The 14,006-nt window shown below is 43.3% G+C and overlaps 1 protein-coding gene across 1 annotated transcript; it reads right to left on the bottom strand.

Moving 5' to 3' along the window:
* Window positions 1–1,335: 1,335 nt before the first annotated feature.
* LOC109676376 (tripartite motif-containing protein 75-like) lies at window positions 1,336–5,647 on the bottom strand. Its single transcript, XM_074053447.1, has 2 exons — window positions 5,536–5,647; window positions 1,336–3,774 (listed from the first exon to the last, which is right to left on the bottom strand). The coding sequence occupies exon 2, from the start codon at window positions 3,519–3,521 to the stop codon at window positions 2,106–2,108; it is 1,416 nt and encodes a 471-aa protein (XP_073909548.1). The 5' UTR covers window positions 3,522–3,774; window positions 5,536–5,647; the 3' UTR covers window positions 1,336–2,105.
* Between the last annotated feature and the right edge of the window lie 8,359 nt (window positions 5,648–14,006).

Raw genomic sequence — 14,006 nt, forward strand, 5'->3', positions numbered from 1 at the left:
AGCTGGCCTGGAACTCATGACCCTCCTGCCCCAGCCTCCTGACTACTGGGATTAAGTGCACTATCATGCCCAGCTTGTCTTTATTTTTTTTTAATGGATAAATGGTTTTAAACTTGGTGACTCATGCCTGTAATTCTAGCTATTCAGGAGGCAGAGAGATCAGGAGGATCACAGTTTGAAGCCAGCCTGGGCAGACAGTTCATAAGAGCCTATCTCAAAAATACCCAATAGAAAAACAGGGCTGATTGAGTGGCTCAAGTGGTAGAGTGCCTGCCTAACAAAGTGTAAGACCCTAAGTTCAAACCCTGGTACCTCCAAAAAGAAAAAGAAAACATACTTTTTATAGCATGAAGAGAAATCCATCAGATGTATGAGGCCAGCCTAGGACACATAAGAAGACCTTGTCCCTCCCAAAAAAGCAAAAAGCCAGGGCTGGAGGAGTGGCTCAGGCTGTAACAGTGCCTGCCTAGCAAGTCTGAGGCCCTGAGTTTAAATTCCAGTACCATCCACATAAATAAATAAACATCCAATTTGCATTACATCTCATGTTTTGTTTTGTTTCTCATTGTTTTTTTTTTTTTTTTTTTTTTTAATGCTGGGTGCCAGTGGCTCACGCCTATAATCCTAGCTACTCAGGAGGAGGAGATAAGGAGGATTTTGGTTCAAAACCACCCTTGGGGAAATAGTTCCTGACACCCTATCTCCAAAAAACCCATAAAAAAGTGCTGGTGGAGTGGCTTAAGGTGAAAGTCCTGAGTTCAAACACTGGTACCAGCAAAAAGCAGAATAAAATTTAAAAAAATTTTTTTTTGAATCCACCTTAATTTTTTTTGAATATACCTTAAATCATTCCACCAGCCCTTTTTTTTCTTTCTTTTTTTGCTTTTTGGTGGGCCTGGGGCTTGAACTCTGGCCTTCATGCTTGCAAAGCAGACATTCTACCACCTGAGCCACACCTCCAGCCCTTTTTTGTTGGGTGTTTTGAAATAGGGTCTCATGAGCTACTTGCCAGGGTTGGCTTTGAACCACAAGTCTCCTGATCTCTGCCTCCTAAGTAGCTAGGACTATATGTGTGAGCCACTTGTGCCCAGCTAAGATTTAAATTTTTTTAAAGACATGCTTGTACATATGTATAAAGTTAAACCCTCTCACCCTCCCAGTCCAGAAACAATCTGTTAGTTATAAAGATAGTGAAACCATATCATGCTTATTTCTGTAAAACTTTTAAGTATCATATAATATTTTTAAATTCATACAAAGTTACAAGATATAGAGTTAATGTGTTCTTCAACACAGATTTAGTATTACTGAACCATAAATTCATCGACATGAAACAGTTAACATTTGCATAATCCTATTAAGTCCATACACATTCAGTACTCTTTATCTTTCAGCATCACAGTGTATCATGGAAGTAGAGTATAATTTATTAAACCACTCTCAACCTTTTCTATTTTTAATTTTGACACGAAATCAAAGGCTAATAGGAAAATTCCTTGCAAATTCTTCAAGGAAGACACTGAATTACAACCAAAACTCTATTTAAATTTAAATCAATGGAACAGGAATTTTTCCCAGAAAGTAGTAACACTTTATATTCCTCTCCCCTAAAAACCATAGTATCGCCCATCTTTCTAGAATCCATTACCTAACACTGCATACTGTCAAAGCAACCAGTGACAATGTCACCTTTTCAAGTTACCTTCCTTTGTTTGTTGATATGGCTGAATACATCTGTTCACAGGTGACTCCACTGCCTGTGCTCAGTGCTGACACCCACTGGCATGACACCTTGGAGCCGGTTCCAAGGACCATATTAGGTCAACTATAGAGCACATAACAATGTAACTTTGACTTTGGAGTAGTTTTGATCCCCTTAGGATGATTCTGTGAATGCAGAACCCATCCATATACATGGTTGGTTGTGGATATAAACCATCTCATTTGATTTCATAACTGTCAAAGGCTGGAAAAGTAGCTAGGCCATTTGCCTAACCAAAAAACAAAAACAAGCTAAAAAACTGAGGCTTCATTCCCTGACATTTGAACAAAAGTTTACTTACTGGCCATAAAAGAAAGGAAAAAAAATTAAGAAATGCCACAGTTCATCCTTCAGAGTCTGTTACTGAACAGATAGTTAGTGGCTTTGAATCACATCCCACACAGAAATAAGGCTTCAGTGTTTCAAAAAAGGTATCCATGAAAGTATGGATGTGAGATGTGTCATTCAAATTGTAAAAGGAAATCTCACCCAATTCATAGTCCAGGTAAATGCCAATCCTTCTGGGCTTTTCTGTTAAGCAAAGAGTCACAGGAACCGTGCCTTGAGCCACATACTCACCATGCTGGAGCTGAACTGTCCAGCATCTGTTCAGTCCTGACAGGGGCCAGGCTCCTTCCCTGGAAAGGAAGTCCTTACAAACCCCCACCATCCATTCAGGCTTGTCATCCACTTGGACCTCCCAGTAATGCCGGCCAGAACTGAATCTCTCAGAACCCAGAACGGCTGGATAACCCATGAACGGCATTGGTTTCCCATGAAGGCTTTGCTCTTTCTGCAGGAATGTCACGCATTTTTTATCCTCTGAGATGAGAAGATTAGGATGTGCTGTTTCAGGATCCAGTGTGACATCTTTTCTAAACTTCTGTTGAATTTTCTGCAAAGCTGAAAACTGTGGAGGGAGCCTGCACCCTTCTTTCTTTAGCTGGAATGAGAAGACAGCTGGGGGCTTCAGACTTTGAACCTTGTGAAAGACGCTCTTGATATGTGTCAGCAGTCTCACTTCTGGCATCACACTCTTCTCCACCATCTCTGTTAGAAGACCTTCCATGGTGGAAATGTGGCTTGCATATGCTCTCTTGTTGGCTTCAAGCTTCTGCTCTACTTGGCCCTCTTCTTTCGCTAATCTTGACAGAACTGCCTGTTGCTCACATTCTACAAACCGTTTCATGTAATCAAACTGAGAGAATAGTTTCTGACTCTGGATTTTCATCTTCTTTCTCAGTTGTAATTTTTTTCTGTCCTGGGCGACTAATAACCTCTCAGTGTCTTCCACTTGCTTGTTCAGAGACTCCATGTAACTGTACAGCATTTCCCTGTGATACAAGGCAGCCTCTTTGATGAGCCTGGGATGGTGGCGCTGATGGGCAGGAAGCTGAATGCACAGAGGACACAGCAGCTCCAGATCCTCCTCACAGAAAAGGGTCAGGCCCTCATTGTGCTTCTCACACAAGGGTATTTCCTTCTGCGTCTCCTGGCTGCTGCTTAAGTTGATGTGGAGTTGCTTGACCATTTCGATCATCCTTCCCAGCTGGGTGTTGCTCTTGGTGTGGCCCTCTTTACATCGGTGACGACAGACAGGACAGGGGAACATGATCTGAAGATTGGCACAGAACCGTTGGATGCAAGACTGACAGAAGTTGTGTCCACATTCAGTGGTGATGGGGTCTGTCAGTTCTTCCAGACAGATGGGACACTTGGATTCAGTCTGAAGTCTTACCAAGGCTGCTGTCACCTCCATAGGGCTGAACTAGGGTGGCTTTCTTCAGAAGGCTGGCTTGAGGCTTCTCACCAGTGACAGGGAGATTGCCCTCAGCTCTCACCGTCAGGTAAGAGTGGTCTTGATGTTCTCTGTGAAGTTATTGTCCTCAATGACAGGCTGGTACCCAGGAGCTCTGCAACCACCTGCAGCTAGTCCACAGATTGGTTCCAGAGCTAGCAGCAAGTGCAGAGAATATGAAGTCAAGCTCAGCAACTGAACCACTTTCAAGTGCCTGGAATGAGAAAAATATTCCATCATTTAAAATGCTTCCATGAGCCAGGTGCTTGTAGCTCACTCCTGTAATCCTAGCTGGTAGAGCACCTACCTAGCAAAGCTTCATGAGGTTCAAACCCCAATGCTGGCAAAAAGTAAATAAAAATAAATGAGTTGTAAATAATAATAATAATAATAATAATAATAAAGGACTTCCCTCCTCAGTGCCACCTTTATGGCAACCACTGATTCTTTTCTCCCCTCAACAACCCATCTACACCCCAGCAAACGACACAGGGCAGCAGGGAACTGTAAAACGTGTGGACTGTAGGACTACCTCTCTGTCCCTAGGTTCAAACATACCAGAGAACCCGGAGAAAGTACACAACATACTCAACTAGGATTGGTTACAATCGTAGCTACTTGGGAGGCTCAGACTGAGAAGACTGTGGTTCCAGGTCTGTCCTGGTGAATAGTTTGCAAGACCCCATCTCCAAACTAACAGAGCAGAAACCACACACACACACACACACACACACAGCCAGAGCAAAATGGACTGGAGATGTGAACTCAAGTGGTAGAGCACCTGCTTTGCAAATGTGAAGCCCTGAGTTCAAGCCTCAGTCCCATAAAAAAAAAAAAGAGGTGGGGAAGTGGGGAGGGAGAGAGCAGAAAGAAAATCAGGTACACCAGGGCAAATATCCCAACATGAAGCATTTCAATTTTAAGCACTTTTTGGCTTAAATCACAGATAGTTCTGACAGCACTAATTTCCTATTCTACAAACATACTCATTTTTCACCCAACTTCGTAAATGATGGGTTTATCAAACTATGTCCATGAATAGGTGGGAGTTATAGACCTGAGAAGAATCATAGCTCGAAAGAAGTTACTAATTGTGAAACAGAAGCTGAGAGACTAAAATGCTGAGGAGAGCTACCAGAAGAATTTCATGATGGAGGAAACAAAAGTCAGCGTTTAGAGCATCCCATGTGGCTGTCCTTGTAAACACAACAAGTTATACATTGAAATCAGCAAATTGCCACACACTAAACACAGGAATTAAAAATAGCTAGCCCTTTGAGTCTGCTTCTTTTCTTTTACTCCTGCGGTACTAGGAAGTGAACTTAGGGCCTCAGCCTCACACTTGCTAGGCAAGTGCTCCACCAAAGAGCCACACTCCCAGTCCCTTGGCTTTTAGTTTGTTTTTCACATAAGATATCCCTAGCTTTTCCTGGGAATCCTCTGGGTTTAATCTTGATCCTTCTGTCTCTTCCTCACAAGTAACTGAGATTACGGGTGTGCACTACAACGCCCAGATGGAGTCTGTTATTTGAGTGAATTTAAATTCAGAAACAAATGGCCTGCTATAAAAACAAATCTATTTAATAATGCAGAAACAGTAAAATAATAATAATAATAAGAGAAATTGTTCTTTGTGTTTCAGCTGATTGGCAAAGATTTAAGATTTTGAAGACAGTCAGTAAAGCAGGAGAGGGAGGACGGCAACAGGGTGAAAGCAGGGACTCATAGGCAACTGGCCAGGACTGAAGTCCTGGAGCCTACATTTCTGGCACAAAGGGCTTACTGAGAAGGGAAGATGTTCCCAGAAGCAGGCCTGGTATACGGAAGGCACTCAGTGATTTCTAGTAACACAGACTACTTGTCACCACTACTGTCCTCTCCAAAGCTCTCAACCCATCCGTGGGTGCCTGCACCTATCTGACTGCACCTGCACACAGTAGGCACCACCCGGACCCGGACCCATCTGTCCACTTACCTGGAGCAGGAGGCTCTGAGAGGGTCTCGGAGGTGGGGCTCCCGGACAGGTCTGCAGAGCCAGTCTCGCACCACAGCGAGTACTCGGCGCCTGGCCTGGCCTTATATGCAGGGCCGGTGGCTCCTCCCTCAGAGGGCGGGGCCTGACAGTGACGGAAGGATGGGGGGGCAGGGGGTCGGGGGACGCGCCTGGGATCTCGTCAGGCCAGGTGGGTGGGTGTTGCTCAGATGATCTCATTACCGCCTTGAGACTCCCCATTTATCCTCTCATGGCTGATGAGGAAAATGAGGACCATAAAGGCTGACCTGACCTCTGCCCTCGCCCCCCGGGGATGTGCCTCCCCGCAGCCCACCGCACAAACCCTCCCTCAGCCTGCGGTTCCAGCCCTGTCGCGGTCCCGCGTCCCGCTGCCCCACATGGCTGGAAGGACTTGAATGGGCCCAGGGCGCACGTCTTTCCTTGCAGCTGGAACCTAAGGTGACAGCTTGCACCACTCCCTCTTCCTTCCTCAGCAGCCTGTGACCTTATGAAGGTCCACAGCATTTCGTGCTCACACCCCACAGGCGACCTTCATTCTAAACCTGAAAGGAAGGACAGTGGCGCATGGTGGCTCCCCACCAGAGTGACTGAAAAAAAAAAATCACAATTCAGGACAAAAGAAAAAAGCGGAGTGAAAAGCAAAAGAAGAGGGGAAAAAAAAAAAAGACCCTACCTGACAACAAAAGGGGGGAAGGTTGGGGTTGTAGCTGAGTGCTAGAGGGCTTCCCTAGCATGGCCGGAAGCCCTGGCTTCAATCCCCAGTGTGGCAAGGAAACAATAAAATAAATAATTAAAATGAGCCCGACTGCTGGTAAAGCACAGTGGTAAAGTACTTGCCTAGATAGATAGATAGATAGATGATAGATAGACAGACAGACAGACAGACAGACAGATAGATATAGTTAGTTCTGGGGATTTCACTCAGGTTTTGGAGCTTGCTATGCAAGTACTCTGCCACTTGAGCCCCACTCCCAGTCCTATCTCAGTCATTTAAACACAAGCCCTACCCAAAATACACTTGAGTGACTCACAGATCACAGATACATACACGACTGGTAGCAGTTGAATGAAGTTGCCATGATGAGAGAAAGTAAGCTTTCAGATTTTACAAGAATCCACACATACTTGTTATTTTTTTGTGGTTCTGGGGTTTGAACTCATGGCCTCCTGCTTGCGAGACAAACACTCTACCACTTGAGCCATGCCCCCAGGTCTCATACATGTTTAAAAACTTATCAAGTACATCAGTGTGAGTGTGTTTGTGGGGGAAGATGGGAGTAGAGAATGAATTTTAAGTGGAAAACTAGGGCTGGAGGAATGATTCAAGTGTTGAGTGCCTGCCTAACAAGCAGGAAGCCCTGTGTTAAACTCCCAGTGTAGACAGAAAAAAAAAGCATGAGAAAACACTAAATGTTAGGCGATTCGGTTTAATCCTAACTACTTGAGAGCTTGAGATCAGAGGATCTCCATTCGAGGTCAGCGAGGGTAAATAATTTGTGACACCCTGTCTCACAAATAAATAATCTAGCCAGAGGCTGACACCTGCAATCCTAGCTATGAAAAAGGTTGAGATCAGGAGGAATTTGGTTTGCAAATAGTTTATGAGTGAGCCTGCCTAGCAAGAGTGAGGCTCTGAGATCAAACCCCAGTACCAATAAAAAACAAAACAACAAAAGCAAATAACTAGAGCAAAATGGACTGGAGGTACAGCTCAAGGGTGGAGCCCTGAGTGCAAATCCCAGTCCCACCAAAAAACAAAAAACAGTAAGAGAAAACTGAACATGAAGAAGAAAATGAGGAAACATATTATTTTCAAAACTATAAACAATGCACATTTTATAAATTGAGTTATTATTCTGTTTTGTTTTGGTATTGGGGTTTGAACTCAGAATCTAGACCTTGAACCTTTCTTTCCTTTTTTTGGCAGTACTAGGGTTTGAACTCAGGGCCTCTCGATCACTAGGCAGGCGCTCTACCACTTGAGCCATGCCCTAGCCTAGAGTAATTTCCAATACTCTACTTTCCCATAGTAATTATCTTTGTTGCTGAAATATACCCCCCTGCTTTTTGTGGTGCTGGTTGTTGAACTCAGGGCCTTATGCATAATAGGAAAGCACTCTACCACTGATAAAAATCAAAGCGCTAAAATGAAATATATTCCTATTTGTAAATACTGGCCCATTGTAGAAACCATACAAAGTGCCAGGTGATGGTGGCTCATGCCTATAATCCTGTCTACTCAGGATCAGGAAATCAAGAGGACCATGGTTTGAAGCCAGCGGGGTAAATAGTTCATGAGACACTATCTCAAAAAAACCCAATACAAAACAGGGCTGGTAGAGTGGCTCAAGGTGTAGGCCCTGAATTCAAACCCCAGTGCTGCAGAAACAAACAAAACCATACAAAGTGATTTTTGCAAATGAAATCTAATACATGATGCATTTGGTGCTGTAAATACAATATTCCTGTATATCATTAATTTAAAAACATGGCCTTATTCACAAAATATACTTGGATGAATCCTAAGTGATATTATATAGATAAATAAGCAGTAGAAATAAATAGTAGCAGTTTTTAAGCAGCTATAGTGACAAGAAGCAACATTTCATACCTTTTCAGAATGCATACATATTTAAAATTATTTATGAAATGTATTAGTGTGAGCTCCTGGGTGGGAGAAAATAAGTACAGAGTAAGGACAGAGGGGAAAACTAAAAATTTAGATACAGGCTGGCAGAGTGGCTGCCTAGGAAGTGTGAGGTCCTAAGTTCAAAACCACAGTGCCGCCATGGCAAAAAAAAAAAAAAAGAAAAAAGAATTCCTCCTGAGATATGAGCCTTGTGCAAATTAATAATGACATTATACAATGAACTGTTGAGTTCTCCAAAATAAGGAAATCATTAAACAGGTAAAACAATGTAATTTAATGTGAATAACTTCCCCCAGTAGCAAAAAGAAATACTTTGCTAACCTTGGAGCTTTTGAAGAACATTGTTAATTTATCAAAAAAAAAAAAATCAGCAATGTGCAGTCATTCATTTATTTCTTAATTTTTGGTGCTGGGGGACACCCCTCCACTGAGCTTCCTCTCCAACCCCTCAGCAATGCATATTTAAAATTCAACTGATTGAGCAGGCTCATGCCTGTAATTCTAACTACTCAGGAGGCAGAGTTCAGGAGGATGGAGGTTTGAAGCCCGAGCAGGCAAACAGTTCATGAGACCCTATCTCAAAAATACCCAACACACAAGAAAAAGGACTGGCTGTGTGGCTTAAGTGGTAGAGCACCTGACCAGCAAGCCTGAGGCCCTGAGTTTAAACACAAGTACCACCAAAAAATTAATAATAATAATAATAATAATACAAAATAAAAAATAAAATGAGAAAGGAATACAAAATAAAACTCTTAAATATCAGAAATTACAAACAATACACAAGATAGGCTTCCAAATATAAGCATTTTCTAAAATGATGGCAATTTGACATAATGCAATGCAACAAAAGTATGCAATGAGCTGAGTGTGGTTGTATATACCTGTAATCCTAGCACTTGAGAGGCTGAGGCAGGAGAATTTCAAGGTCAAGGTCAGCCTGGGCTACATAGTGAAACCCTGTTTCAGAACAATAACAAAAAGGCAATGCAGGGAGGAGGGGAGATGGAGGTGGTGAATCTAATTAAGATACATTGTAAGTACATATGTAAATGCTTCAATGAAAACCCCTGTACAAGTAATACATAGTATTAAAAATATTTTAAAAAGCAAGCAAGCAATATGTTTTGATTATACATGTAATCATGACAAGAGGGCTGGCTGGTGGAGTGGTTCAAATGGTTGAGAGCCTGTCAAGCAAGCATGAGGCACTGAGTTCAAATCCCAGTACTATAGAAACAAACAAACAAAAAACAAATATAATTGTAAAAATAATTTGTACAAAAAGACAGGATCCCCTTATGTAGACAAGGATGGCTTTCTCTATAACTGTCTCTGTCTTTTTTTTTTTTTTTTGCTGCTCTTGGGTTTGAACTCAGGTCCTTACGCTTGCCAGGCAGGTGCTCTGCCTCTTGAGCCATCCCTCCAGCCCTTTTTTCGTGTTGTGCATTTTTGAGATAGGGTCTTAAGAACTATTTACACTGGCTGGTTTTGAACCTCAATCCTCCTGATTTCTGCCTCCTACGTAGCTAGGATTGGTGGCGAAGAAGTCAGCAATGCCTGGCATCTCTCTTTCTTTTACACGTATTAGGGATTGAACTCAGGGACCTAAAGCTCTCTACTATTTGAGGCACACCCCTAGTCCAGTCCTTGAACTCTGGATTCTCTTGCTTAACCTCCTGTGTGCTGAGATTACAGATGTGTACCACAATGCCCAGAACTAGTTTTTCAAATAGTGATCTAAACACTTTCTTGCATTAATGGGCTTTTCTGTATCCAGCATTACAGAAAGTAAAAAACCCTTTTTCTTTACTATTTTGGAAAGCATGGAATTTATTACTTAGTGTAGTGAATTTATAGAAATGGAGAATACAAAGGCAAATGGGAAATTCTATATAGTGTATTTATGTATGCTTGAAAAATATTATAATATGAAGAAATTGGTTTTTTATTTTTTATTTTGCAGTGCTGTGGATGGAACCCAGGGCTGATACTGTTGGAGATTTCAGTTCCCTGAGTCAGTAGAAGAATTTACCAAGACAAGCAAGTAGGAGAAGCAAGAAGTTTATTAGTGGGCTGGAGGATTCACTCAAGCAGTAAAGCAACTGCCTCATAAGAGCAAAGCTCTGAGTTCAAATGCCAATATCACACACACACAAAATTGCTAGGCATTGGTGGCTCACGCCTATAATCCCAGCTACTCAGGAGGCAGAGATCAGGAGGATTGTGGTTCGAAGCTAGCCTGGACAAATAGTTCTGTGAGACTCTATGTGGAAAAACCCTTCATAAAAATAGGGCTGGTGGAGTAGCTCAAGGTGAAGCCCTGAGTTCAAACCCCAGTACTGCAAAAATAAATAAATAAAAATAAAAACATTAGGACACTGAGAGAAGTTGTAGGCAGCTACACAAGGGAGTTCTGCTGTGCCCACATGAGTGTTGGAGTAGGTTTACTAATGCAAAGAAAACAAAAAGCAAAGCAGTACCGGATGCCTGTGGCTCAGACCTGTAATCCTAGCTACTTGGGAGGCTGAGATCAGGAGAACTGTGGTTTCAAGTCAGCCTTGGCAAACAGTTTGCAAAACCCCATCTCCGAAATAACCAGAACAGAATGAAGGGGTAGAATGACTGCTCTTCCCCTCCCACCCAAAAAAAGCACAGCAGAAGCGCATCCTTCCTTGGAATGGTGGGCAGACATAGGAGGGAATGCTCTGGCAGTCACAAGACTTTAAGCTTCTATTGGGGGTTTGTAGAAATGGGGGCCATCAGACCTGGAAAACTGGGTTATGTGTCATTAACTTTCAGAGACTGGGCTAAATGTATCATCAACTCCTCACACAAATCAGGTGGGGTTGGGGGAGGGAGTGACCTTGGATAATCAGACTGGAGCCATTATTTTCTGTGGGCACATGGGCTTCAGGTTAGCAAGACCCTGCTGTTTGTCACAAGCCATTCTGTTGAAGTCAGCAGTCTAGGATGTGATTCCTGATCTCCATTCAAGTCATGGTTCTCAGCCATCAGGTTTCCTAACTCTCTGCCCAGGCTCCATCAGATATGTGCCAGGCAAGCCCTCCACCAATGAGCTAAACTCCCAACCCTACTGATTCTCATTTGAAAGAATGTTTAAAAAAAATAAAAGATCTGGGTGCCAGTTACAGGAGGCAGAGATCAGGAGGATCTGGGTTCAAAGCCAGCCTGGGCAAATAGTTCCTGAGACCCTATCTCTAAAAACCCTTCACAGGTTGGGTGCTGGTGGCTCATATCTATAATCCTAGCTACTCAGAAGGCAGAGATCTGGAGTATCATGGTTCTAGACCAGCCTAGGAAAAAAGTTCAAGAGACCCTATCTGGAAAAAATCCCTCACCAAAAAGGACTGGTGGAGTGGCTCAAGGTGTAGACTCTGAGTTCAAAAGCCAGTACTGGAAAAAAAAAAAAGAAAGAAAGAAAGAAAAGAAAAAGCTATGTGTTAGAGATGTGACTCAAGTGGTTGAATGCTTGCCTACCATGCTCCAGGTCCTGGATTCAATCCCCAGTACTGAGGGGTGAGGGGGAGTTATATTTCAGCTGGCTGTGATGGCACAGGGCTGTCATCCCTGAACTTGGAGGTTGAGGCAGGAAGATTTCAAGTTCAAGGTCAGCCTGAGTTACACTACAAGTCTCTGTTTCAAAACAAATAAAGTAAAAAATTCCACTAAAACTTAAAAGGAATTAAAAGATAAATACATCACAATTTTATAATCCTAAATTTATTAATAGACAATGATTGTCATATCTACAAATATTGAAAAAGTGAGAAAACACTTTCTTTTGAGGCAGAGTCTGGCTATTGCAGCCTAGGCTGAACTCAAACTCAGAACTCCTCATCTGCCTTACACCATTGCTGGGGATGCCTGTAGAAGTTCCATCTGCCTTGGTGGGCCAGATGCTATTAATTTGCCTGGGTTGGCTTGGCTTCAAACTGTAATCCTCCTGATCTCTGCCTCCTGAGTAGCTAGGATTATAGGCGTGAGCTACATGTGCCTATTTCTTATTCTGTTATCCTATACCAAGAATGCTGGTGATCTCGGCTCCAGTTAGGTCCTCTGCAGTGTTAACTCCATGCTCTGTGAGCTTCTAGCAGTCATGGTGTGTTTTAACGGTCTCCTGTACAATGGTGTTCAACTCTTGCAAAGGGGTCACCAACCACTCACTCAGGGTTCCCATTAAATCATTAAAACGCTGATGGAGGACATCCGTCCCGTGTGACCCACTCTCTGATCTCTGAGCCTCCAGATCCCCTGCAGCCACTGGGCCAGCTCCCAAGTGTTGCTTTGTGGCCACCTCCGTGTTCCCCTGTGCCTCCTCCAGCTCCTCCATCAATCCTCTCATCCCGACTTGGAGCTGGTGGCTGGGGCATTGGGGTCCCAACTGTGCTAGTCATTGGCTAGAGGCGGTATTTTCCGGGATAGGATCTCAAAACTATTTGCCCTGGGCTGGCTTCAAAAGCGATCCTCCCGAGTAATTAGGATTACAGACGTGAGTCACCCGCACCCGGCACAAGCGTGACTTTTAAGGTGAATTTTAGGAGGCAAACTAGAGGGTAAAATCTTCAAAGCTGAAGCCTTAGTACTTGGGGAGAGGCTTAACTCATAATTTGGTACATGAGGCATTGAAAAACACTAATATTTACAGAATAAATCATAGGTGGGAAGGAGGCATGGGAAAAAGATGGTACCCATAAGGCACCTGGGTGCAATTGGAGAGGAGGAATAATTTCCAGTAACATAACTATGGTTGCTGGTCGATGGTGGCACAGGCCTGTAAAACTAGCTATTTGGAGGGCTGAGATCGGGAGGTTTGAGGTGCAAGGCCAGCCCACACAGATAGTTCTTGAGTCCCCCATGTTCAAGATAACCAGAGCAAAATGGACTGGGGGTGTGGCTCATGGTAGAGCACTTGCTCTGCAAGCGCAAAGCCCTGAGTTCAAACCCCAGTCTCACTAAAAACAAAAGAAAAAACAAGTAACTATCTTTACAACAATTAATTGACTATGTTAAGATAGCTAGTAGTGATTTACTTTTTTTTTATTGTTTATACATTTATTCATATGTGTATACATTGTTTGGGTCATCTCTCCCCCCCCTTAGCCCCTCCCCCCGACTTTTTTTGAGACAGGGTTTTACCCTCTAGTCCAGGCTTGCCTTAAACTCACTATCCTCCGGCCTAAATCATATGAGTGCTGGGATTACAGGCATGGATGACCACACCCTGCTGTAGAAGTTATTTTGAGTGTTCCCAACACAAATAAATGATAAAAGTATGAGGTGATAGATAGACCAGTTACCCGGATATGATCCTTAAAAATAAAATATATACCTTATTAAAAAAATGGGGTTGAGTTTTGTGGGGCACAGCTGTAATCCCAGCACTCAGGAGGCAGAAGCAGGAGGACTGATTGGAGACCAACCTGGGCTACAAGGTGAAACCCTGTCTCAAAAACCAAATTGGGCTGGCGACTTGGCTCAGCGCCAGAGCATCTGCCTAGCAAGCAGGAGGCCCCCAAGGGCTGTCAAAAAACAAAAACAAACAAAACCTTCACTCATCAGGAGAGGCTTCAGTGAGCCTAAATTGATGAGGTGGAACATAGTTTTACAGGACAGGGCAGACCCCCCTCCCTCCCCACCAAGGGCTGGATCACTGTTCGCAACCCCCATGTCCTCTCCGAGGGCATCTTCTGCACCGGGTGTGAAAGACTTGTCTTTTGTTCCCTCTTCTTCAGAGTGGACTGCTCCTCTTGCATTTCAA

This window comes from Castor canadensis, chromosome 14 (assembly GCF_047511655.1).
Source record: "Castor canadensis chromosome 14, mCasCan1.hap1v2, whole genome shotgun sequence".
NCBI lineage: Eukaryota > Metazoa > Chordata > Mammalia > Rodentia > Castoridae > Castor > Castor canadensis.

Excerpts from the sequence above, each read along its gene's own strand:
- LOC109676376 (XM_074053447.1), bottom strand. The coding sequence starts at position 3,521 with ATGGAGGTGACAGCAGCCTTGGTAAGACTTCAGACTGAATCCAAGTGT.